The sequence below is a fragment of the Sylvia atricapilla genome, chromosome 1 (genome assembly GCF_009819655.1).
Source record: "Sylvia atricapilla isolate bSylAtr1 chromosome 1, bSylAtr1.pri, whole genome shotgun sequence".
Taxonomy (NCBI): Eukaryota; Metazoa; Chordata; class Aves; order Passeriformes; family Sylviidae; genus Sylvia; species Sylvia atricapilla.
The window spans coordinates 138,606,889-138,630,775 of record NC_089140.1 but is presented as its reverse complement, the minus strand read 5'-3'; the positions used below and the strand labels follow the sequence as shown (position 1 = coordinate 138,630,775).

Genomic DNA, 23,887 nt, shown 5'->3' with positions numbered 1-23,887 from the left:
AATTTGACCGTAAACATCCTGCGGTTTGAACGGTGCGTTCGCGCGCAGGAAGGACCGCGGCCGCCATCTTGTTTGCTTGAGAGAGCGGCTCGGCTCCGCTCGTCTCCACTTCGGCTTCGCTCGGCTCGGCCCGGCTCAGCTTCGGCTCAGCTTCGGTTCGGTTCGGCGCCGCTCGGCTCGGGTCGGGCTCGGCCCGGCTCGGCTCGGCTCGGCTCGGCAGGAGCAGCGAGCGGTCCGCGGGCCCGGAGCAGGGTAAGGAGTGGCTCCGGCCGCCGCGGTCGCTGCCGCCGCCCGAAGGGGCCCGGCCGCAGCCCGGCTCTTGGGGTGCTGCCGTCGTGCTCGGGCTCGGAGCCGGCTCTTCGGCCGAGCCCTCCCGGCGGGACGGGCCCGCCTGGTGCGCCGCGACACCTGGCGCTCCCCGGGAGGGCAGGGCTGCCCCGGGATCCTGCGCGGGGCCGGGTGTCCGGGGCGGTCTGAGGCGAGGCCGGGCGCAGCGGGGCCCTGAGCGCGGCCTGGCGGCGGCACGGCGAGGCCCGAGGGGGAGCTGGAATGGGGGGGCGCGGTCCGTGCACCTGGAGCGGCCACAGGCGCGGCTCCAGAGACCCTCCCCGGGGGAGCCGGGTCACGGCAGCCGTGGGCAGGCCCCGGGGCCGCCGCGGTGTCACTGATCCTGGCGGTGGGCTCGCTGAACGGACAGCGGGGCTGCTGCGCTCTGCGGAGAAGTTTCATTTGCCAGTCTTCTGGGTTTAAGTGCCGTTTTCCTTCTGCCATGGATGGGGCAGGATACTGAATGTTGGCAGTGAACTGCATTCTGGACACTGGCTGTTCAGTTGCAAATAAAAGGGCCCTTTAAAAATGCCAGCCTTTTGAATGAGCAACATCCTGCTCTTACGGACGCTGTTAGAAATCTCGCTATAATTTTAAAGATTTCATTGATCCTGATTAGAAACGCTTCTCTTAGTATAGCAGGGCGTTGTGGTTTAAGTAATAACAAAGGAAGCTTGTGGTCATTGTGATTTACTGGCATCTTTCACTGAAAATGGTTTTTCTTTAAATTCAGACACATAAACTACTACACATAACTTTGGAGAAGTTACCATTTAGGCCCACATTGTGTGAATGTGGGCCATAAACACACTTTCCATAATCTCTTACTCAGTAAAACTCGTATTATCAAGACCGGGGGTCACCAAAGTGTTATTAGGGCCTGGCTTCTGTTTTATTTTATGAAGGTTCCTTTGTAAATATTTGCCATATTACAAAATTTGGTACAGCCAAGCCCACTCATTTAAAGTTTTAACTTGAGAGGAAGTAGGTGTGATGGGGGTAATAAAAGGAGGAGCAAAAAGTTAGTGAGACCTACAATAAACTTAAATTACCACACAAATTAATCATGTCTCACTTATACCATGGGGTTTCCCCCAGAAATGTGAGTATTTTCTTTAGTTACCACATCAGTTTAACTTTCTAAAGGCAGAATGTTAAAAAGTATTTTACATATGGGCTCTTTGGACGAACAGTGCAGAGAAATAAGAACTGCAAAAGATGAAGTCACATAAGGAATTCTGTTCAACTTGCATGCCTTTAAAGAGTGCTAGTACATAGTTTCTGCAAGTTTATTAGTTTGACTTGGATCTGGAATTGTGTAAAATAGGTTGGGATAATGGACACAGCGCCTTAAATTAAAAAGATTTCTTCCCTACTGGTTGAGCATTCCGAATGTAGGGGCAAGGGCAGGTTACCTGCTGAGGGTTAGGTATGAGTGTGGAATTGAGGGAGGAGGACAGCAGTGTTCGTAGGGTTTAGTCATCTCCAGCTCCCTATGGTACTTGTGAGTGATCTGCCTTTTGAATTAGTAACCTTAGTGGGGCGCTGGTTCTATCTGATTGTGTAGGTGTGTAGTATATTGTAATTGGAGAAGAGTGAATGCAGTTCCTGTAACGGAGTGGTGTGGTTTGAGTAATTAATAGACCTGGTAGTGGAACCTCAGCCATAGAGTTTCTGAAGAATTGTTAGTGCAAAAAACAAGACCTGGAGACAAATGGAAGATGCTGTATCTATATATCAAGGGTATGTCAAGTTGAACTAGTTCAATTTCATCTTTTTCAATAATTGATTTTTTGTGGACATAAGAAATTAAGGTGACTTGACACTGAGCTTTAGTAAAGCTGCAGGTGCCACCAAGAAATATATTAAAATTCAGATAAATGTAGATTAACCACACAATTATAAAAGTGTTGAAGGAAGGAGATCAGATAAGGTAGTGGTGAAAAGAGGCATGGAGCTGTAAGATGATGGTAGTGGAGTTTGTGATGAGGTTTTTTTTCAGTGGCACCAGGTGTTCAGAGTAGTACCAAAATCTGCCAGAGAGGCAGTGTTAGTGAATGCCCACATGTGGGAAGTGTAGTCATGTAAGAAGGACTGGAGAGTGAAGGAAGAGGAGATAAAATTGAAGAATTCAAAGTACAGTTGCAGGGTCACAGTAGTTCTTCTGAACTTCTGAAGTCTGGTAGGGCCAGCTCAGACTGATGCAGGTGCACAGGGTGATCTCACACTTCTCCAGATCACCTAGGGCTGCCTGGGCATAGCAAAGCAGAAACAGCATAGGAGGAAATTGTGCAGGTGGGGGAAACCAGCAGAGAAGAGAAATTAAAGGATAGCATAATGAATTAAAATGCCAAATACATTAAAATGCCTGGCGGATTTCTTAAACTATAGTGTGGAGTTTGTCTACTCAGCTGTGTATGACTGTGGTTTTGGATTAGCTTTACAAGGAACAAAAGTAGGTGACAGTAAATAAAATAGAAGACTGAAGTTAAGTTGTGGACTGGTGGTGGGTGTGTGTGTACATAACCTAACCTAGGAAGAGCAGCTGACAAGTGAGCTAGAGTGAACCACAGTCAAATCAAAATGTGCTGAATGTTCTGTCTGTTGTCAGCTCTTAGTTCATTGACCACCTTTCTGCATGCCTTGAAGGATGGGACTAGCTATGCCAGTGTGCTCTTCAGAGGTTAGCTAGTTAGCCATTTTAATCTGAGGAAGGATTTTAAGATTAAATATATGCAAGTTGAGGGTGAGGATGAAGCTCATAGTTACCATTTATGAAAATTTTTAGTGCTACTTTGGAAGGGGCAATTACCAGAGTTTCAGATAAGAGAATGAAACAGTCAGGTTCTGGATCAGACTCTGTGTATGACCAGTATTATATTAGTTCTGCTTTACATTTCACTTACTTTCTGTATAGAAGTGGAGCATTTTTTACACTTCTATAGGAAGAAGAATACTTCTTACAATTGTGCAGTTGTTGACCAAGTTAGGCAGAGAAAACCTGAGAAAAATTGTGGCACATTGAAGTAAATTCAAAGTTAATGACAATAAAGTTTCAGGTATTTTAATAGGCTGATTTGCCAAGATCAGGATTTGGTCCTACCTGGCCTTGTGTGAGTACTTACTCTTTTTTGCCTTAGAGGAATGCAAGCAAACAGAAAAATGCCTAAGTTCTTAGCAAGTTTTATGGTCCTGTTTCATATCCAGTCAATTTCAAAACCTGACAGTTATATTGTACTTTACAAGCTTTTAAAGAGACATCAGCTACCCTTTTTCTTTTCTTAGGAGTAGCTTTTTCAGCCAATGACATATTCTGTGTGTCTGCCTGAGCACTCTGCCACTTCCAGAAATTTTTGGTTCCTTTAACATTCATCTCAGTGTCAAATTATGCCAGAAAATCTATTTCTTCTTTTATGCCATTGCATCAACATACTGTGCTATGAATTAAAGATCAGACAAAAAGTCTGAAATGCAGGAAAGGAAGTATCTGAAAAGAAAGAAAAAAACCTGGAGAAAGCAGGAGCAGCCTTTGGGGCCCCGCTTTGAAGAGCTGAGGTGCTAAACAGCTGATCTGCAAAGGTGGGCTTTGTACAGTTTCTGTAACCCAGTTATTGCCAGGCAGAGCGTCTGCTGGAATTTGGAAGTGACAGGGACTCATGACAAGAAGTGATTGCTTTAGGTGATGGAATCATTATTTGTTAAGAACAGTTCAGATTGAAGCCCACTAAAACTATCTGTAGTCTGATTGTCACTGTTTCCCTTCATGTGTTTCAGTATGGCAAGGTTCAGTGATGGATGATGAGAAACAGATTCAAAGTGATAGATGAATTGTTTTTGTCCAACTTGTCCAAATAGTGAGTTTCACATTTAACAAGAAACTTTATGTATGTATGAAGTTTTTTGAAACCCATGTTATCTGTTTTAACAATTGTGCCAAACTCCACTAAACTCCACTAAAATCCTCCACTAATCAAAGTACATTCTTTTGCAACAGTTGTTGGATGCTTTTAATGGACTAATACAAGTGATTTTGTTTACTCTATGTTTTTCCCTATTCCTCGTGTTCAGGGTCATTGCAGGCTTACCATTGCATAGTACTGGTAGCAGCTCAATATATCAAAATGCTGTGCTGCAAAGTTATGTCTCTGCATATACAAATATACTGAGGCCTTCAAAAATATGCAAGGATTGAATTGTGTGCTGGCCTTAAGACAGTGTGATGTCTTTCAAAAAATCCTGGGGGAGAAAAAAGTAGAATACCTTTCTTTAGATAATGTTCATCCAAAATTTATTTAGTTAATGCTTCCTGGAAAAACTTACTTATGTCCATCTTTGTGCAGTACTGTCCTTAGCCCTCACACAATCTCAACAAATAAAAATGGCATTTTAACTTTTTGTCAGTTTGCACTTTCGTTATGACTAAAAGCTATTAACTTCACTCCTAAGAGTAATTTTAATTCTGTATACTGAATTAATTTGAGTTCAAGCTGAACGTGGCCTTTATTTCCTTTAAATCCTCTCCGCTGTTTTGGTTATGGATGGAATTGGTCTGTCATTAAGAGAGTGGCTTGATAATCAGTTCTGTTATGCAACTCTCAAAATGGAAAAAAAAATTCTTGGACTTAACTTTGAGATGTACATTTTTTCATTTGTTATCCAGATGTCTAGAGGTTGGCTTTATTTCCACTGAATCAGTAATGTCAGAGCTTCTCTCGCCCCTGTACTTAAATTCCTACCAGTAACAATTGTGGACTTGCTGTGCTTCCTCTGGCAGTTTTTCTGTAGGCGTAGAGGAGGTAAAAACTGAAATGCACTCGTTCTCCCTTTCCTGTTCTTATCTTTTGATCCATTTTCTTGGGTTATAGGAACTACTGGAAAAACTGTGGAGAGTCTTCTACTTTTTAAAAACAAACTTTTTTTTATTCTCTACTTGCAGTTAACTGAATCATATGCTTACCTCATGCATGGAACTGGCATGTTTAGATCATAAGACATCATGCTGTTCTGATTCCCCATGGTTTGATGTGTTGGCATCTTATTATCTCCAACAAGTAGTTACTAGATAAATAGATAAGAATGTCTTTTTTTTTTTTTTTCCCTCTAGTGAAGGAGAGAGAAAGTGGAATCTTAAGGAAGTTTGGAATAATGCAGTTTTCTCATTACTTTTATCAACACTTGATTAAAAAAATGAAATGGAGAACGGTCTGTTCAGAAATGAAGACATGATGGTGCTTTCTGCTTAGGAAATTATAGTGAAGTCAAAAAAGATTGAAGGCTATATATTTTATAAAGGTGAATCTTTTGCTGGAACAATCTACAATATATACTGGTATAGTAGAGTAGTAGCTACTGAATTAAAAGTAGAAAGAAATGGAAGTCGGTGAAAACTACTGTGCAGTGAAAACTGAGATGTGCTTCTTTGCATTAGGAGAGTTTGGTATCATTACCCTGAAGGTGAAAAGATACCAGATAATTTTTTCTTGAGGGATGGTAAACATTTCTAAGTTGTGTATGTGGCTGTTGGTGCGTGTTACTTCTGTTTTATAATTCTTCTGTAATAAATATATATATATGCTATTACGTGGACACCATTTGTAAGTGTTGGCTTCATAAACATATTAAACAAATAGTCTGAGCTCAGTGGTTGAAATTCAAATGTGCACTTTTTCTGAGGATAAGGGGCGTGCTTACAAGGATGTTCCTCATAAAATAAAAGATGTGGAAAGAAGTATTTGCCTTTCTCTTTACAGGTTTGCACTTTGTTTTAAACATCTGGGACCATGTTCTATGCCCACTTTGTCCTGAGTAAACGTGGACCGCTGGCCAAAATCTGGCTGGCGGCCCACTGGGATAAGAAGCTGACCAAGGCCCATGTGTTTGAATGTAATCTGGAGAGCAGTGTGGAGAGCATCATTTCCCCAAAGGTACCTATTTTACACTAATGTCATGTTACCTTGTAGTGAAAAGAACTTGAGTGTGCAGCTGGTAATTACTGTTTGGGTCACTGAGGCAAATAAGTTCTAAATGTTGCTGTTTTAACGGGTGGAAAGGTCTGTTTAGATGTGGAATGCTCTATTGTGAAACGGGAGGAAATTTTAAGTAGCTTGATGTTTTCACATGTTTCTTTTTTTTCCTCTACTACTGATGACAATGAGATTTTTCATCTTAGAATAGATGGTACAGTTGTGTCTTCTGTCACTTAACAGATGTCAATGTCTTATTAAAAAACAACTACTTGAAAACAAAAGAACTTATTTATCTTTTATTTTGGTTAATATAAATGTTACAAGGTTTTATAATGCTACTCTAGATTTTAGAACTGCTAAGTGTAAGCAAAAAGTGTATTGTATAATCACAGAGATGCTTACTCTTCTAGAATGCTGATTTACTTCATTATCACTTTTGGACTGATTTAGGAAGAAGATAATGTTCACAGACTCACAAGTGAGCTAGAGCATTCTTTTAGAGAAAGGAGAAATTAATATGCATTTCTTCATGTATTTAACATTGTGTGACAATTCGTTAGCTGAAATATTAAAAAGACAGTGGAGGAAATAAAAATTTTGAATTCTTACAGATTGATGTTAGATCCTGTATGACTTACTCTTTCTGTGAAACAATTATACCATGTACCATTGAACACAAATTTCATGCTCTTTCAGCTTAAAATACTTAAAGAACAGTCCTTCTGTGAATTATTTTTTTTTCAGTTTTATGTTCCCACAGTAGATACTTCAGTACATAGTGAAGCAGTGAGATTAAAGAGGAGAGGAACTTAAAGTTGTTTTAGTGTGGCAGTGCTTGTTTATGGGCACTCCACATCTTCCACTATTTCTCTCAGATTTTCTTTTTAACTGCAGGACAGAAGATTGACAGGTTGCTAACAGTTTTTAATCAGATTTTACTTAACCAAATCACTTCTGGCTGTCCAACTTTTTGTATTTTTCACTTTTTCCCCAATTGAAGTAGCAGAGGTGGTAGAAAAGGAAATGAGGTAAAAATAGGCTTTGTCACTTATTTTTTAACTAGACAGAGCAGTGTTTGGAAATTCCTGGAGTGAGCTGTTATTAATTTAGTGATATTTGCCAGGTCATCCATAAATAATGTAATAGCATATCATCTTGAACTGTAGACATTGCATTCTTTGTTTCTTCAGATTTCTGCTGATTTTTATACTTGTTTTGGATACTTGATTTTATTGTGAAAATTCATGTGAAACTGACTGAGGTGTCATTTAAGGGAGAAGTGAGGATACGTCTAATTTACTGATTGTGCAATGTGTTTTCAGGTGAAGATGGCACTTCGAACCTCAGGACATCTTTTACTAGGCGTTGTTAGAATCTACCACAGGAAAGCAAAATACCTTCTTGCAGACTGTAATGAGGCTTTCATTAAGATTAAGATGGCTTTTCGTCCAGGTATCTGTCTTTATCTAAGTGCTCTGTGAAAAGTTACATTGATAAATGTATTTAGTAAGAAGGCATACAATTCTGCCTTCTTGTGTCTGTATAATTAGAAAGGTACACCTTATAGGAGAAGTAATTATTGCAGTTGCCTGGCTGACTGAGTTGTCTGCTGAAAAACTCATTTTAACTGAATTCTGAACAAAAACTTCTCCTATTGATGCTGATTCAGCAAAATCCCGCATAAGATTTTGACTGTTGCTGGTGTATGATGTTAAATGGAAATATACACTACATGAGTTTTGCCTTCTGCCTGAAAAAGGCCAGTGCCCTACTGGATAGAAGCACAGAAGGGACTGGATTCCATCAACGATGAGGATTCTTTTGCTGTGAGTTACAAAAGAAACTGTGAAATTAAGCTGATTTTTTTACCACTTTCACGTTTTAGTTTCTGAAAATAATGTAAACTGTAATGTGGGCATCAAAGATAGTTGTCCTCTTGTATTTTGTGACTTAATTTCTCCCTCTACAGTCATTTACTTAAATATCTTCCATGAAGATGGGGGGACATATTAATATCTGAAATTACTTTTCCATCCAGTAGTCAATTAATTGTTCAGCTTTCATTCTTTCATGGCTTTAAAGATAGTTCTCTTTACTTTTGGCCTGGGGAACATTTTCTCAGCTGAAGTGCAGTGATGGTGCTGGATGCTCACAGCTGCTAAATCATATTCTGCCTTTTTAATTTAGTGATTGCAATAGATTTAAAAGCTGAACTTGAAGGAGACTTTTTGTTTTTTAAAAAGGCAACTCTTGAGAGCCAGTGCAGCAGTAACTTGAGAAAAGTTAAGGTATGTCATGCCTTTATCTTCATTTATTGATCTAGGTTGTGATTCAGGCATTGAATTCAAGTACTAAATTTTATATAGCTATATAGCTTTCAGTGGCAATTTGTTGACTGTTGCTAATTTTTGTTTACTACTGTGTTTAACTTCCCTGAGTGATAAGAACATCAATTTATTTTATTATCAAAAGGCAATCTGTTTTCCCAATTTCCCCTCTCCTAACAGAGTGCATGTCAAAGGTGAAGCACCTTAAAATCAAGATTTACAACAAGTGGCATGCTGGCCTGACAGAAGTTGAGGCCCTGGTCTTTATTTTCAGTTTATCAGCTTCGTGCCTTAGGCATTGAGTCTTTCTGTTCTGAGAATCATTTACATGTTTCACTTTAAGCAGCAGACAAGTAAAAATGTTGAACAGCCCTGTAAGGATGGACTAGATTTCTTCATTCCTAGTCAACTGCTGTGATGAGTAAGCTACATACTCATGCTTGTTCTTGGTATCTGTGGACAGTGGTTCTTTGATTATTCATTGCAGAGGGGAGCACAATGAGCAGAGTGTTTTTGAAGTATCTGTAACTCAGAATTGCTTGTGTTGTATGTGTGGGTCAGAAGGCAGAGCGTAGAGCTCAAATCTTCTGCAAGTTACAGAAGGAATTGAACCTGCATTTCCCATGCACTTTCAAGTGCCCTGACCTTTCAAGACTTTGAACAAAAGAGAGGGACCAACTACTGGCACTGGTTTTGTGATGCCCAGTCTAATAGTCATGCTCTGAGGATGCCTGCTGAATAAGAGTAAGCATCTCTGAAGGGTAAGAAAAGGTATGTGTGTGGTTTTGGTAATACAGCCCTTTTATGTGCAGATGCCTAGGAGTTAGTGAGCCCCAAGTGCAATCAGTACTGTTCTAGGGCTTCTGGAGCTGATGGAATTGAATAAAGGACCAGTAGCAAAGTAGTCACACTGTGCTGCTGCTATAATGTAGAACCCTGCAGCTCATACCGTGTATCATGATAAAATTATTTTGGAGCAGGTGCCTGTAGTGTTGTGAAACACATGATGCCTGTGTTGGCTGCACAGCTCTGCGGAGGGCCACACCAACATTACTGATTGATTTCAGGCTTCTGGGATTATACAGACACTGCAAGGGCTTGAGGATATATGTTTTGAATTTAGACAACGTTAGTAAGTGAAATTCAAACTAAGGTTTCTTTGTAGGTGTCTCAGCATCAGTTCAGTTCAACAGATTTAAAGACAGTAGGCTTATGCAGAGAGGAAATGCTAATGGCATGGTGAAAAATGCTGTCCTTGTAAGGAATGGGAACTCATGTCTGGGTGTTCTTCTTTGCAGGAGTTGTTGATTTGCCTGAGGAAAACAGAGAGGCTGCTTACAATGCTATTACCTTACCTGAGGAGTTTCACGATTTTGACCAACCGCTTCCTGATCTGGAGTAAGCTTGGGGTTTTTTTCATTTCTATGAAAATAATTGGTTTTAGTTGAGGAGAATTTAGTTTTAAACAGCTAAGTCATTGCTGAATGTAAAAATAAAAAAAGTCTGTAGGTAACTTTTATTATTAGGTCTTTTGATAAGGAAGTGTACAGTCCTCTTTGTGTTGATTTTAAGTTCATAGTAGCATTGACTTTAAGTGAAGTTAAAGGTGTCCTTACAGGAGCTTTTAAAAACTCAGATACCTGTACTAACTTTATTTTTCTTCTATGCAAGTCACCCTACATCACATACATCCTTGGGTTAGGCAAGATTACTTTTATGGAAATGTTGTTGACCTTTTGAAGTGGCATTTTTAATTCTTCAAAGTTCTTAATACTCATGGGTTACTTTGTACGTATAACAAGTATAAACCGGAATAGCTCCTAATCTTTAAAAATCTGTTGTGTAGTTTTTTTTTTTTTTTCCTTTCTTTTAATTTGAGTTATTCATAAGGGAGTTTTTAGAATAGAACTTATTCAGTGTTCAATTTAGTTTAAATTCAAAGTAGAGTACATGCTAATTTGAAACTGCATACAATTTCTATATTTATAAGAAATGTACCTTAATATACCACAAAGGGTGTTAACTTGGCAGTGGTGCAAAATACAGTGTTTGATAAACTATATTAATAGCTTTTGAGGTTGAAGAGGTGGAAGGTTTTTCTTAATTGATAATTTGGATTTTGAAATTAGTAATCCCAATACAGCAAGGAGTAAGAGAGGTTGCTGATACATTTCCCAGAAGCTAATGCAATTTAGACGATAGGTTTGAACCATTAATGGTCTCACTGTTTTAGGTAGTAGTTTCTATTCAGTGTTCACTGTTACTTTTTTCAATAATTGGCTGGAATGTAAAATTGCTTTTTACTGAATAATGTCATGTTTCTTTTAGCAGGCTTTATTTGTTGTTCGTTTTTTAATGAGATTTTTAATAATTGCCTTCTGTTTGTTTAAGTGATATTGATGTGGCTCAGCAGTTCAGTTTGAACCAGAGTAGAGTGGAAGAAATTACAATGAGAGAAGAAGTAGGCAACATCAGTATCCTCCAGGATAATGACTTTGGTAAAGATCTCATGTGTTATTATGTGTTACTAGCTAATTTCAGTTATTGCAAGATACAGTTTTGCAATTACTATGGAATGCCCAATAAGCACTAAACAAATTAGATCAAACATGCTGCAGGATTTTTATGTTTAATTTTTTGTTTGTTCATGTCAATTTTTCCAGAAAGTGTGTCCTCTAATATTCAGCAAACTTCTAGCTGCCTAGAATAGACAGAAAGAAAAGCTGAAGAATATTTAGTCAAGTTAATCATTGAAGTACTGTGACAATTATAATTTTAAAAATGCGGTGTGAATATGAAGTGAGCTGTTGCTTTAATCATAAGCACGCTTTCAGTCAGAAACCGTTGGGAGATTCCTAAGCTGAATCAGTCACTGGTGAAAAGTTTGCTACTTTAGGTATCTTTTCAAGGAGAATGTTCTAACATCTGAATCAAAGCCTAAAGACAGTTTTATTTGAATATCTGGTTCCCAGCGTACAGTATTGTAATCCATAAATCAATAATTGTTTGGAAGGAATAATCTAGAAATTGATTTGACTGGGAATTGGTTTGTTCCCAATGAGTACTTGAAGCCCAGCCTCGATACATAAGGCAAAATGTCTTTGAATTCAGTGGGTTTCTGTGTAGATAAAGTTTAGTAGGATCTGGCTAATATCAATTCAAATAAGTACAAGAAGATGCTTTGAAAAGGAGATAGTTATTTTTATAATTTTTGAACAGTATTTTTTGCATATTGACGGTATTGCAGGGCACACTGCATTTTGATGGTATTGCAGGGCACAATTCCTTACATCTTGCCATTAACTCCTCAGATAGGATAAATTAAATTAAAGTTTGGTCCTACATATGGGCCTTTGTTGATCAGTTAGGAAGGTCTCTTGCATCTTGGTTTTTTAGCACTTAACTCAGTGCAATTGTATTCTTGCAGGTGACTTTGGGATGGATGATCGTGAGATGATGAGAGAAGGTAGTGCATTTGAGGATGACATGCTGGTGAGCACTAGTGCTTCCAATCTCCTACTGGAACCTGAACAGAGCACCAGTCACCTCAATGAGAAATCTAATCACCTGGAATATGAAGACCAGTACAAAGATGATAATTTTGGAGAAGGAAATGATGGTGGAATATTGGGTAAGTTTGAGAAATTTGTTTTTCCTCTATCCTACCTCTTGTCTTAATTAATGATTTCTTGGGTAGATGAGGGGAATTTGTTTCCTTTGTTGCCAAGATCCCTGTCAAAGTTATGCCTTGTACATGGAATTCCAGTTTGTAAGTACTACACCAGTATAGATGACTCACAGCATATTAAGTGCTGGCATATTTAAAACAAAGTTCTAAAAAATTAGATGTAAGATGCAAATGTGTGGCAAGTATATTGTAATAGAGGTTATCTGTAAGCTCAGAATTAGAGCTTAAATGCCCCTTCAAAGAGCACTGCTACTTTCTTCTACGTCAGCATTGAAAGTACTGGTTTTTAACTTCTGCACTATCTTCATCTGTGTTATGATAAACTTGTCTGTACTTCTCTGTAAGTTTGTCTATACTTATTTCATTAATTTGTGGATGCAAAACTGATTCTTTCATATGGTTGCTTCAGATGACAAACTTCTCAGTAATAATGATGGTGGTATTTTCGATGACCCACCTGCACTCTCAGAAAGTGGAGTAATGATGCCAGAGCAGCCTCCCCATGACGATATGGATGATGATGATAATGTATCGAGTGAGTATGATCTGGTACCAGATCTGGAATTACTTTCAACTCATGTCGTTTGGATTCTAATTCCTTAAAAGCATACTAAGCTCAAAAGTATGAAATGTGGTGAACCACCTGAAGGTGTGGAGGAGTGGATGGGAGGGGCAGCACAGGCTGTTAATGTTCTGACCTAGTGCAAGGTTCTTGTTGTAATTGGCAGTGGGAGGCCCGGACAGCCCGGACTCTGTGGATCCGGTGGAGCCATTGCCAACCATGACTGACCAGACAACGCTCGTTCCCAATGAAGAGGAGGCTTTTGCTCTGGAGCCTATTGACATAACGGGTGAGTGAGCTGTTGGGGAGTATTTTACACAGTTTGTCAGAGACCACCTTAGCCTGATGGAGTGGGAATGAATGTCTAGCACTGCTGCTGACTCTGCATCTCACTTGGAAGAGAAACCAGGGATCAAGTTCTGAATTCCTTTTATTCTAATAGTAGCCCTCTAGTACTTTCCAGAGAAGTAGCTTACATGAATGGTGTCAGAGAACACTAGTTTGTAGTTTCTGCAGTCAGGGCATGTAACAGCATGATACTGTAGCTTTAGATAAACATGCTGGTTGAAATGCACTGAATTGGAAGGTGCTCAGCATGTCTTTAATTCTAATGTAGTATCTGTAGTGCAGCACAGTTCTTGATAAGCTATGTTTGAAGGGCAGGAGTGACTGTTTACACTGAGAACAAGTGCTGTTCTAGTGATTTGTAGCTTTAATGAATTGCCGATTTCAGGAGGTACACCTTTGTATTTGCATTTCTGCTAAGTAGGGATTTTCCTTGTCTTTTTCTTTAGTGCAAGAAACTTGCTTATTTTAACTGACAATATATTTGGCTCATTATATACTGACCCCTGCTTTATTAAAAAACTAATATCTGTAAAGAAGGTAGCTTGTCCTATGCTTTTATAAAAGACTGTGCTCCAGGCCCTGATTCCCTGCTTGGCCAGTGGGAGAGCCCTGGCACTGCCCTCTCGTGGCAGGCTGGCAGCAGGGGACCAGTTCATCTGCTGGGACCAGCAGAGACAGCATTTGCCAGAGCCTCAGGGTCTGCTGCAGAGTACCAGGCTGTGAGCACAGTAATGTTATCCTAGAACAGGGTCAGAAGTCTACAGTTAAAACAGCCACCCATATTAACTTTGCCAAAGCTCAGGTAGGACTTAGGAGAAAAAGTGGGTGTGGTATTCTAAATCTGTCATTAGTGTCATAGAATGGCTGAGATTGGAAGGGATCATGAAGATCTAGTTCCAACTCTCTTGCCATGGGCAGGGACACCTTCCTCTAGACCAGGTTGCTCAGAGCTCCATCCAGCCTGGCCTTGAACACTGACAGGGATGGGACATCCACAACTTCTCTGAGCAGCCTATTCCAGTGCCTCACCACACTCAGAGTAGAGAATTTCTCACTAATACCTAGTTTGAACCTACTCTCTGTCAGTTAGCAGCCATCCCCCTTTACCATGTCACTATATGTCTTTGTAAAAAGTCTCCTCCATCTTCTTGTAGACTCCCTTTGGCTACTGGAAGGCCACAATTAGGTCATCCCAAAGCTCCCTTTTCTCCAGACCAAATGAAACCAGATCTCTTAGCCTGTCCTCATAAGAGAGGTGCTCCATCCTCTGTTTGACTCAGTGGCCAGTGTTTGCACCAGCCTAACAAGCAAGTAATGGGACAGAGGACATTGAGACTTAGGTATATTGAAATCCACTGAATTTGTAGGTTATGGGACAGCATTCATAGTATTTGACATTTTATATTGCACGTAGGTTTTAATCTTCCTAAAGCTAGTGTTGCCTTAGATTCTTGAGGCAGCTTTATACATGAGCATGTAAGACCTATAGAGAACTTGCAGGATTCTTCTACAGCATGGTACCTATTTGAGCTAACCTTCATTGCTTGTTAAAATCTCAACAGTCAAGGAAACCAAAGCAAAGAGGAAGAGAAAGTTGATTGTGGACAGTGTGAAAGAACTGGACAGCAAGACTATTCGAGCCCAATTAAGTGACTACTCTGATATTGTTACTACTTTGGATTTGGCACCTCCTACTAAGAAATTGATGATGTGGAAAGAAACCGGTGGAGTTGAAAAGCTTTTCTCTCTGCCTGCACAGCCTTTGTGGAATAACAGGCTACTAAAGGTAATTTGTGCAAGTTCATTTTTAAATGGACTATTCAGGATTGTGCCTCATGTGTAGCAAACATTACATATAAATATTGATAGAGTCGTGGCAGTATTCATAATTGGAAGAAAAAACATTAAAATAACTAAGGTAAATATTTTAAACGTTGCTGTTATTAATTACAAAAATAAATTATCTTTTTAGAAGATAATTTAGTTGGAGAGGAGCTTAAAAACTAAGAAAGATGGCCCATGATTACTTGATCCATAATGAAATAAAAGGACACCGAGAACTGCAATAGTGAATAATGTAACCTTTCCTCTGTAGCTCTTTACTCGCTGTCTTACACCTCTGGTACCAGAAGACCTGAGAAAGAGGAGGAAAGGTGGAGAAGCTGACAATCTTGATGAGTTCCTTAAAGACTTTGAAAACCCAGAGGTTCCCAGAGAGGAGCAGCAACAGCAGCAGCAGCAACGAGATGTCATTGGTTTGTGTCTTGTCAAAGATGCTTTGCTTTCCCTTGGAGCATTTTTTTCTCCTTTATCTGTGCTTTGTATTAAGTCATCAAAGATTATGTATGAAGCAATGAGCTTTGTAATGGTAGTTTAGTTTGTTTAGCTTGATGTACAACCTGTGACATAAAACAACTTTTTTTCCTAGAAATAGGGGATGCTTAGGAATTGTTTGGACCAGTGGATTAAAAGTGCAGGCTGTTTGAGAGTGCTCAATTCTTATAGCAGGTTGGACTTCAGTACAGTTTCTAATTACATTCTTAAGTATCTAAAAGAAGATTTGTTGTGGAATACAGATGAACCTATTCTGGAAGAGCCAAGCCGTTTGCAGGAGTCGATGATGGAAGGCAGCAGAACCAACCTGGATGAATCGGTTATGCCACCGCCGCCAGCTCAGACCGGTGTGAAACGCAAACTGCAGCAAGTTGAACCAGAGCCAGTGTTACCTGTGAGTAAGCTCTTGCTGTGCTTTTGTGGGGAATGAGAAGCGGGCAGTGTCTTTGAGTAGGAAAGGACACAGATTTGAGGCCCTAGCTTTGGATGGTCCTTTGAGATTCATTGTGGTAGTATCAGAATATTTGTCCCTGGGTAGTCATTCTGGTGCCTTTGTTAGGTGAAAATCTTACTGAAACGTTTAAAATGCTGCTAGAATAAAGAAATTACACTATTTCCTCCAGTAAAAGTCTTCAAGGAGTCTAGTGTATTGCTTACCAGGTTCTGCTTGGTAAATGTATATGAACAGCTTCCATGAAGCAAGGATTGTGCTAGCTGCATAAATGTCTTTTGAGGGAGTCCTCGTGTTCCAGGCTTAAGAATTCAAAGAAAAACTTTAAAGAGATTTCCTGGTTTAGTTGTGAGTACTCATAGACATTAGCTGTGATGCAGTGTGAAAGGAGACTTTTTCTGAAGGGGAGAGGAAGGAAATAGGCAAAATGAATGCTTGCAGGGTGAGAACAGTCCTGGTTTATGCTGTGCCTCATATTTGTGCATTTTTTAACCTCACTATTCACATTTCTTGGCTAACATGTTGTCCACTAGAACGGGGCTACTAGATGTTACATGATCTTGTTAGGGTGGCAGCTGCTGCTCCTCTTGGCCATGGCACAGGGTGAAATTGGCATCGACTGTGCTAAGTCGGTGTAGTTGGGGGTGTTGGTGTGTTGGGAATTCTGTGATCATCTTAGAGGCCAGGTCAGGCCTCCAGCAACTACAGCGTGTAGTTATACCTGCTGTGTGACTACATCCGAAGTTGCTCAGCCATTTTAGGGTATGTGTAGAAACAGTTTCAGGTGTCAGGATAACTTTACTGGCAAGCACTTAATGTTTATAAATTCGGGGGGAGAATACCATGTATTAATTTTATTAAAACTGTCTACTGTTTTTTTTATTAAAACTGTCAATTTAAATCCCATTAAATTGCTTTTCTGTATTTTCCTCTTGGCCTAAATATTTTCTGAGAATATACTTCAGCAGCAAAGCAATTCTTACATTTTCAGAAACTGCAGATCCCAGTGTTTTAATTCCTTCATGTTTGTACTGATGAGAACAGCATTTTGATATTTTGAAGATGACTGGTTCCAGTGAGTTAAAGTGTGTTCATGTAGCATTGCATCTGGTGATGGGGGATTTTAAATTTGCATGTGCTGATCCAAGGAAAGAGATCAGTAGTTTGGATGGTGGCATAAGTGAAGTTACTGGAAAGACTTTTTACTTTACAGTGGTATTATTTTTGGTTTAAGTAGAATCTAAAGGATTGAAAATACACATATGGACAGCAAAACAAAATTGCTTTTGGTTTTCAAAAATGAAAAATTCTGACAAATGGCTAATATTAAATACTTGGATTTTATTAAACTGGTCTGTAGCACCATCATTCTGTTGTAAAACTGACAAAATGATACTGTTTAACTGTACTGTGTGCTCTTAAAGCATCCACCATCACAGCAGCTGGAAATACCACCTGTAGAAATGCCTCCAGAGGAGCCCCAAAACATCTGCCAGCTAATACCAGAGCTAGAACTTCTGCCAGAAAAAGAGAAGGAGAAGGAAAAGGAGAAAGAGGAGGAGGAAGAAGAAGAAGTAAGAACTCTGTGTAGAATCAGTTTGTGTGTTTCCCAGAAGTGGATGAATGTTTGACTGTGGATTCAGTAAAAGGCATAAGAAATAACTTGTCTGTCCTTATTAATAGACCTTGGAAATGTAATTCTTAAATTATTTCATGACCATTTAATAATATTTACATTATTTAATTTTGTTAATTCCATATATGTTCTGTTTTGAATTAGTGTTCTTCTGTTCTCACCCATGGCTTGATTAAACCACTCTGTATGTTTGCAATGCCTTAGATAAGAACTTTTGAACTTAATAGTGTGGTTCATTTTAAATAGCTCATGCTACTTAATGAAAGTAGCTTTATGCAAGAAAATCAGCCATGTCCTCAAATGGGATAACTTAAGTTGTCTCTTAGCTACAGTATTTAATATACTGTGGTAACAAACAGAACAAACTTCATTGATGTCTTTCATTTTACACCTGCTTCCAGGAAGAAGACGGCACTGGGGGTGATCAGGATCAAGAAGAAAGGAGATGGAACAAGAGGACTCAGCAAATGCTCCATGGCCTTCAGGTACACATGGTCATTTGCTTTCTCTTAAAGTAGCTTTTGAGTGTGTCCACTGATGCTTTTGAGCCGAGTTAAAAGGTCAAGAAGGAGCTCTCTTTGCAGTCAATGTTGCAGCATAAAATACCAGTTGTCCTAGAGGGGGAAGAATGCATGTAGTTGATTACATCTGTATCAAATAATTGTATTAAAATTGACTCTGTGCTTTTATAATTGTCACTTACTGTTCAGAGAACATTTGAAGTAAAATTTTTTACTTAAATATTTTTCCACCTTGAAGTTCATACTTGGTGTGCAACTATGATTCCCAGAAATTTAAATTTTAAAATAATTGACTGTATTTTTAATGAAACCATGGCACCTCTGACTTTGCTATGTGTCTTTAGGCAAACATCCATGAGGATCTAGGGATAACAACACCATTGTACAGGATATTTACTTCCTAGCTAGGCTAGTTTGAAAACTTGAATGCCATGAGAAGCTGAATCACTTAAAACCTGGAAATGTGACTTGGCTGATCACCACAATGTTCACCTTGAACTGAAGTGCAAACTGTTCCTTTGCTTATCGGTCTCTGTTTGTCCTCCACATATTCTTGGACTGCCTTTGCCTTTCAGGCTGGTTTTGTAGCTCCTTTGTTCCCTTAAACATTTCGGCAACTTGTGAGACCTGGCTGTCACTGAATGCCACATCCCAAATGGTCACACACCTGTCTCTTCTCTCACCCAGCTTTAAATGCAGAGCACGATGCCACGTGGCATGGATTATCCTTTTGGCCAGTTAGGGTCTGCTGTCCTGGCTGTGGCCTCTCCCAACTTCTCGTGCACCTCCAGCCTACTTGATGCAAAACATAGCATCATATAAGCTGTTGTGAAGAAAATTAACTCTGTCCCAGACCAGATCAGTACAACTGATTAAAATAAAAAATAGCTTAAAAATAACTTCTGAGGTATATAGATGTTGAGTTGGTAGTGTTGTGTCATGTTTTCCTCTCTGAATGTTTTATCACAGTTTCTGAAGAGAGCTTTGGAATTCTCTTTGGCCATAACTAGATTCTTTCAGTTCTTTCTTCTGTGTACCCAGTGTACCACATTGGATGGCTGAAACATTAATTCTGCAATGAGATTGGGAGTTAAGATCTGATTAATATAAAGTGATTTGGTTTGGCCAGCCAAATATCTTTTCATCTGGTTGAAATTCATTCCAGGGCAGACAGTTCTTCTTTAAATCGAACACTTCTTGTCCTGGCCAGCAAAAAGATGTATTATCATGATTTTTTTTTAATATATATTTTTGCCAAGACTTTGAGAAAATCTAAGTGACTTTGTTTACTTTGTTTAAGACAGAGTAGTTTTAGAAATAAACAGGCTTTCACCTTTCACATATGCATCTTCTGAAGAACGTTAGCTCTTGAAATGTTACTTTATTATTCTTGAAATTACATTTATTTTAAGAAATAAAACTTGATTTTTTTTTTATTTTATTCCTATTTAGAAAAAAATTGTCCTGTAGACAAAAAAGACTGGGTAGCTATTGCTGCAGAAATAAAATCTTGTGCTCTACAATGATGTTTCTGTAATACATTCAGCAGATTTAAGAATGATTTTTCACACATCTCTGGGAAGCCTACTAGGTTTCATTTAGCTAAGATGCATAAAGAAATTTTTATGTACATGTTGTAATGTTCCCATTCTTCTGAATCCCTCAGTGTCCTGGGGTTGACAACAAACAGAATCTTGCCAAGGGACCTCGTTGTTTTTGTGTTGTTCTCTATTTAACTTGTGGTATCAATGTTGTGTTTTTCAGAGAGCTCTTGCTAAGACTGGAGCAGAATCTATCAGTTTGCTTGAGCTGTGCAGAAATACGAATAGAAAACAAGCAGCTGCAAAGTTCTACAGTTTCCTGGTACTGAAGAAGCAGCAAGCTATAGAGCTGACACAGGAGGAGCCCTACAGTGACATCATTGCCACCCCTGGTCCCAGGTTTCACATTATCTGAATGGTTCCCTAGAGCTGAGCTAGCGCTCGTCTCGCCAGTGCGCGTGTATTGCCCCGTCCGTAGGGCCCACCAGACCATTGCAGAAAATTTAGATTTTATTGTCTGTATAAAGTCCTTGGTTTTCTCTTGGGGTTATTTTGGGGTTTGTATTTTAACTTTACCACTCAAAATTTTAGTGAAACTGCTGGCTGGGTTGGGTGACTTGAGTTCCAGCTGCAGAAACCAGACATCTCAAGCGCCCAGATAAAGATTGTTTTAGCAGCTCAGAGCAGTTGTGTGCAATATTGGTGCATGTGATGTTGAGTATCAATGAAAATGTCTTAAAATAATTTGACTAGGTGATTCAATAGAGATATTTTGAACCTACACAAGTAAATCTGAATGGCCAACCTTTTGTCTGATCAAAAACATTGCCAAACCCATCTGAAATGTTCGGTCTGCTTCTCATAGTAGTAGTTTTTTCTCCCCTTCTCTAGATCTTTGTGCATACCGTGGGTCTCTTAAAGCTGCCAATATGAAAGGTAGTGCCTGATATGTCAGCTTGCTGTGTCACTGCATTTTTGCAGTCAGATTTTTGTAGCCCTTGATGCTAAGGGGAAATGAGTGTCTGTGGAAAGCACTTCCTCTACATGATAGATGAAAGGACAGGACGTGAAGCATTTTAGATGAAACATTCCTTTTCACTTATCACCTTGTTATGGTCCACTACTGATAATGGCTAATTACTGTTAATAAGTGACACATGAAAACTAGTAATTTCATTTAACCATTTAAGAAATCATAATGCTTTAGGTTTGTTAGAGCTGTATATAAACTCCAAACTTTTTAAAACAGACTTCTAGATTGTAAATTATCTGATTTTTTTATTAAGCAGGCATCTGACAGTAAGAATAAGAAAAATTGCTAAATTCAGATAGCACCTGTACCAGAAGGGCAACGAATTTTGAATATAGAGTACAGATGGGCACAGTTCCACTTAATTGTGTTAATGGCTTTTTGGATATATTTATGGTTTTAGTGTCAATTTTTTCTGATAATGTACACTCCCATGTTCAAAACATTTTATCAGTTTTATGAAAGAAATCCGGTTTGATATTATTTCTAAAGAATGAAGCTTTACTGTTTGACCAGGTAGCACCAGAAATTATGTGAATATGTTGATTATGGAGACCTGTCTTAACTTTTTTTAGGGCAAAATTATTCACACTGAAGGTTCTGGTTTTAATGTTGGCACTTTCGTGAAATAATTTTGGGACTCTGAAATTTCAGTGTATACTCAACTGTAAAATTATGTGAATGTTTAAAAAACTCCGAGACTACATAATGACCATGTTTTAATAATCCTTGAAAAAGTTAATTGTGTAAAGTTACTGCAGCTTTATTTTCAACATGATGTGCCTGTAAAACCATAATTTTCCCCTTTGTAAAAAGAGACATTGTAGATAACGTGAATGTTTAATTATAGAAAAGGTCATTAGTTTCTTGTTACACATTTTTAGTCTGTTTTTGTTGCTTTTCAAGGTTAATATTCTTGAAAATAGTTGATGCTGTTATGTATAACTTTTCTAATAAAAGTTGTGTTATAAGCTGTTATGTATTAGCTCTGTATGTTGTTTGAACACCTCCCATTTATGTAGGAGAGAGTGAGCACTAAGAGATTGGTTATTTTGGTATTAAGTATGGAAAGACAATTCTTCAAAAGGTTAAATTTGAATATGTAAATAGATTTCTTGCCACTAGGAAGGAAGTGTAACTCTACTGGCTGTACTGTGCTTTTGTTCAAGGATTCTGTGCTAGGAACGTGTGTGTGGAAAATTATGGGGGACTCTCTTTAAAATGTTATTCATCTACATGCCTGTCCCTTCTGAATGCCAGAACATATCCAGCTTGGATTCTTTTAGCTCTGCTGTTCACTTGCTTCTGGAATTGCCTCTGCATGTATGTCAGTGCCTCTGAAGTTGCATGCTGCTCCTGGTATATCCAGGCACTTGAATCCAAGCCTGTGGTTGCAGCACATGGAGTGAGTTGGTTACCTCTAGAGTTTATAAATAGGGGCAGTGAATTCTGACTGACCTAGGCTGAGCTGACTTAGTCTGGGCTCCACACACAAGGAACTGTCCTGCCTTTGAGTGACTTGTGGAAGCAGCCAGGCCCATCCTGTGTGTTCTGGAATTCCTGTGGGATGCAGGCTGGTCTGTCCTGTGCTAGCCCAAGTGTGTGTGTGCAGGTGCAGCACTGGAAAAGTGACCTTCACTCCTTTGGTTCAAGCTCTGTGAGAGGGAAGTGTGGGAATTTGGGTGCTCGGACTAGGATGAAAGCTTTTCTGGCTTTCTTTCTATTAATAATCTGGTATGGTTTTATCTCCAATTTGGCTCTTTGTTGCACCACTGTGATCAACACTCATGACAAGTTGATTTTGCTCAAACATATGCCTGGTGACACTAATCTGGGGCACTGAATGCAAGCTCTGCTTTATCACATACAGGATTTGTTACTAGTTCTGACCGTGGCTTAAAAGTAGTACCAGCAGTCTTGCATTTCTTGGAAAGGAGGCGCTGTGGTAATGCATTGATCAGCTGTTGAATGAGGTCTAAGGAATGGTGATAGAGCATTGGTGTTCTTATATAGCTCCTGTGAGTACAAGAAGGATATTTCCCTTTTCTCTTGTGGACACAAATGATGAGATGGAGAAGAGCTGTCTGTTTCACAGCATTCATTGTTTTCTCTATGACTGCTGTTGGTTTGGGTTTTCTTTAAGTGCCTTCAATATCTTGGTAAAGAAGTACAGCATCTGCATTTCATTACAGTTCCTCCTCAAACAAATGTCAAAATGGTTTTATAGAAATTAACCATAAGCATTCACTTAGTGTTTACTGGATAGCAGGAAGACATTTTGTCACAGCTCAGTGAGTAACATCTCTCCAGAAAGCTGTCTTGGGAGGGATTTAGATTTGATCGAGAGTATTACTTCACTGCTTCCCAGTCAGGCTGGATTGGCTCTAGAGCCTTCGACTGTAGTGCTGCACTGCAGCAGTGAGGGGAAGGAACTGCTGTGAATGCTTCTCTGTGCTCCCCGTTGGTGGCAGTTTTGTTCTGTTTGCAAAGCTCAACTGCTCACACTGGGGTACTACGCATGCCCTGCTTTCCTAATTACTCCTCCTTAGTGTGTAAAATAGGGAACTGTTCAGAAATCTAAGGAAGTATTCAGTGAGATACAGTTGTTGAATGAATTCCTGCTCTACATGTGTGATCACCTTGAAGACACTGCTCTGTTCTATTCCATCTGGGGTGGAAGGGAAGAAGGCAGGTAATGTTATCTACAGCTAGAGGTTAAGTAGTGCTCTGTATCTGGGAAGGGTATGAGTAGAGGATTCTTTCTTACAAGATATGATTTAAACCAGCTTGTAAGGCAATGACCTGGCAGCTGTTGTGTGCAACTTTGCTTCAGGGACTTTGTTCGATGGTTGAGTATATGGTGCTGAGGATGTTGATCTGTGCCCATCTCCTGTGGGCATGAAATTACCTTTTCTGCTTGGGTCATTCCAGCTGACATCCTACAATGGTAAATCAAGGGAAGTCAAATTTCCAAGGGTTATTTTTCACTCCCTATTGCTCCACTGCTACACCTGAGTCTGTGTCATGGTACTTAATATTACTTTTTTGGGAGGAGGGTACTTAATACTACTTTTTTTAGCCCGTTAAGGTAAATTTTTCTGTTTCTAAACCTCTTAAGTATCCATAGGCTGTACATCTTTCCTCAAGTAGTTGTGT

The 23,887-nt window shown here is 39.4% G+C and overlaps 1 protein-coding gene across 4 annotated transcripts; it reads left to right on the top strand.

Annotated features, from left to right (window-relative positions):
• On the top strand, positions 1-21,709 carry RAD21 (RAD21 cohesin complex component). Of its 4 annotated transcripts, none has more exons than XM_066335039.1 (14): positions 1-252; positions 6,078-6,251; positions 7,616-7,745; positions 9,919-10,018; positions 11,012-11,118; positions 12,048-12,251; positions 12,718-12,843; positions 13,037-13,159; positions 14,781-15,004; positions 15,314-15,473; positions 15,795-15,946; positions 17,428-17,577; positions 18,041-18,124; positions 19,925-21,709. In XM_066335039.1, the coding sequence occupies exons 2-14, from the start codon at positions 6,108-6,110 to the stop codon at positions 20,114-20,116; spliced, it is 1,896 nt and encodes a 631-aa protein (XP_066191136.1). In that variant the 5' UTR covers positions 1-252; positions 6,078-6,107; the 3' UTR covers positions 20,117-21,709. The 4 variants fall into 4 exon arrangements, with proteins under 4 accessions (XP_066191136.1, XP_066191153.1, XP_066191144.1 ...); XM_066335056.1 differs by lacking the exon at positions 1-252 and adding an exon at positions 3,711-3,906; XM_066335047.1 differs by lacking the exon at positions 1-252 and adding an exon at positions 5,596-5,619.
• Positions 21,710-23,887: the final 2,178 nt, after the last annotated feature.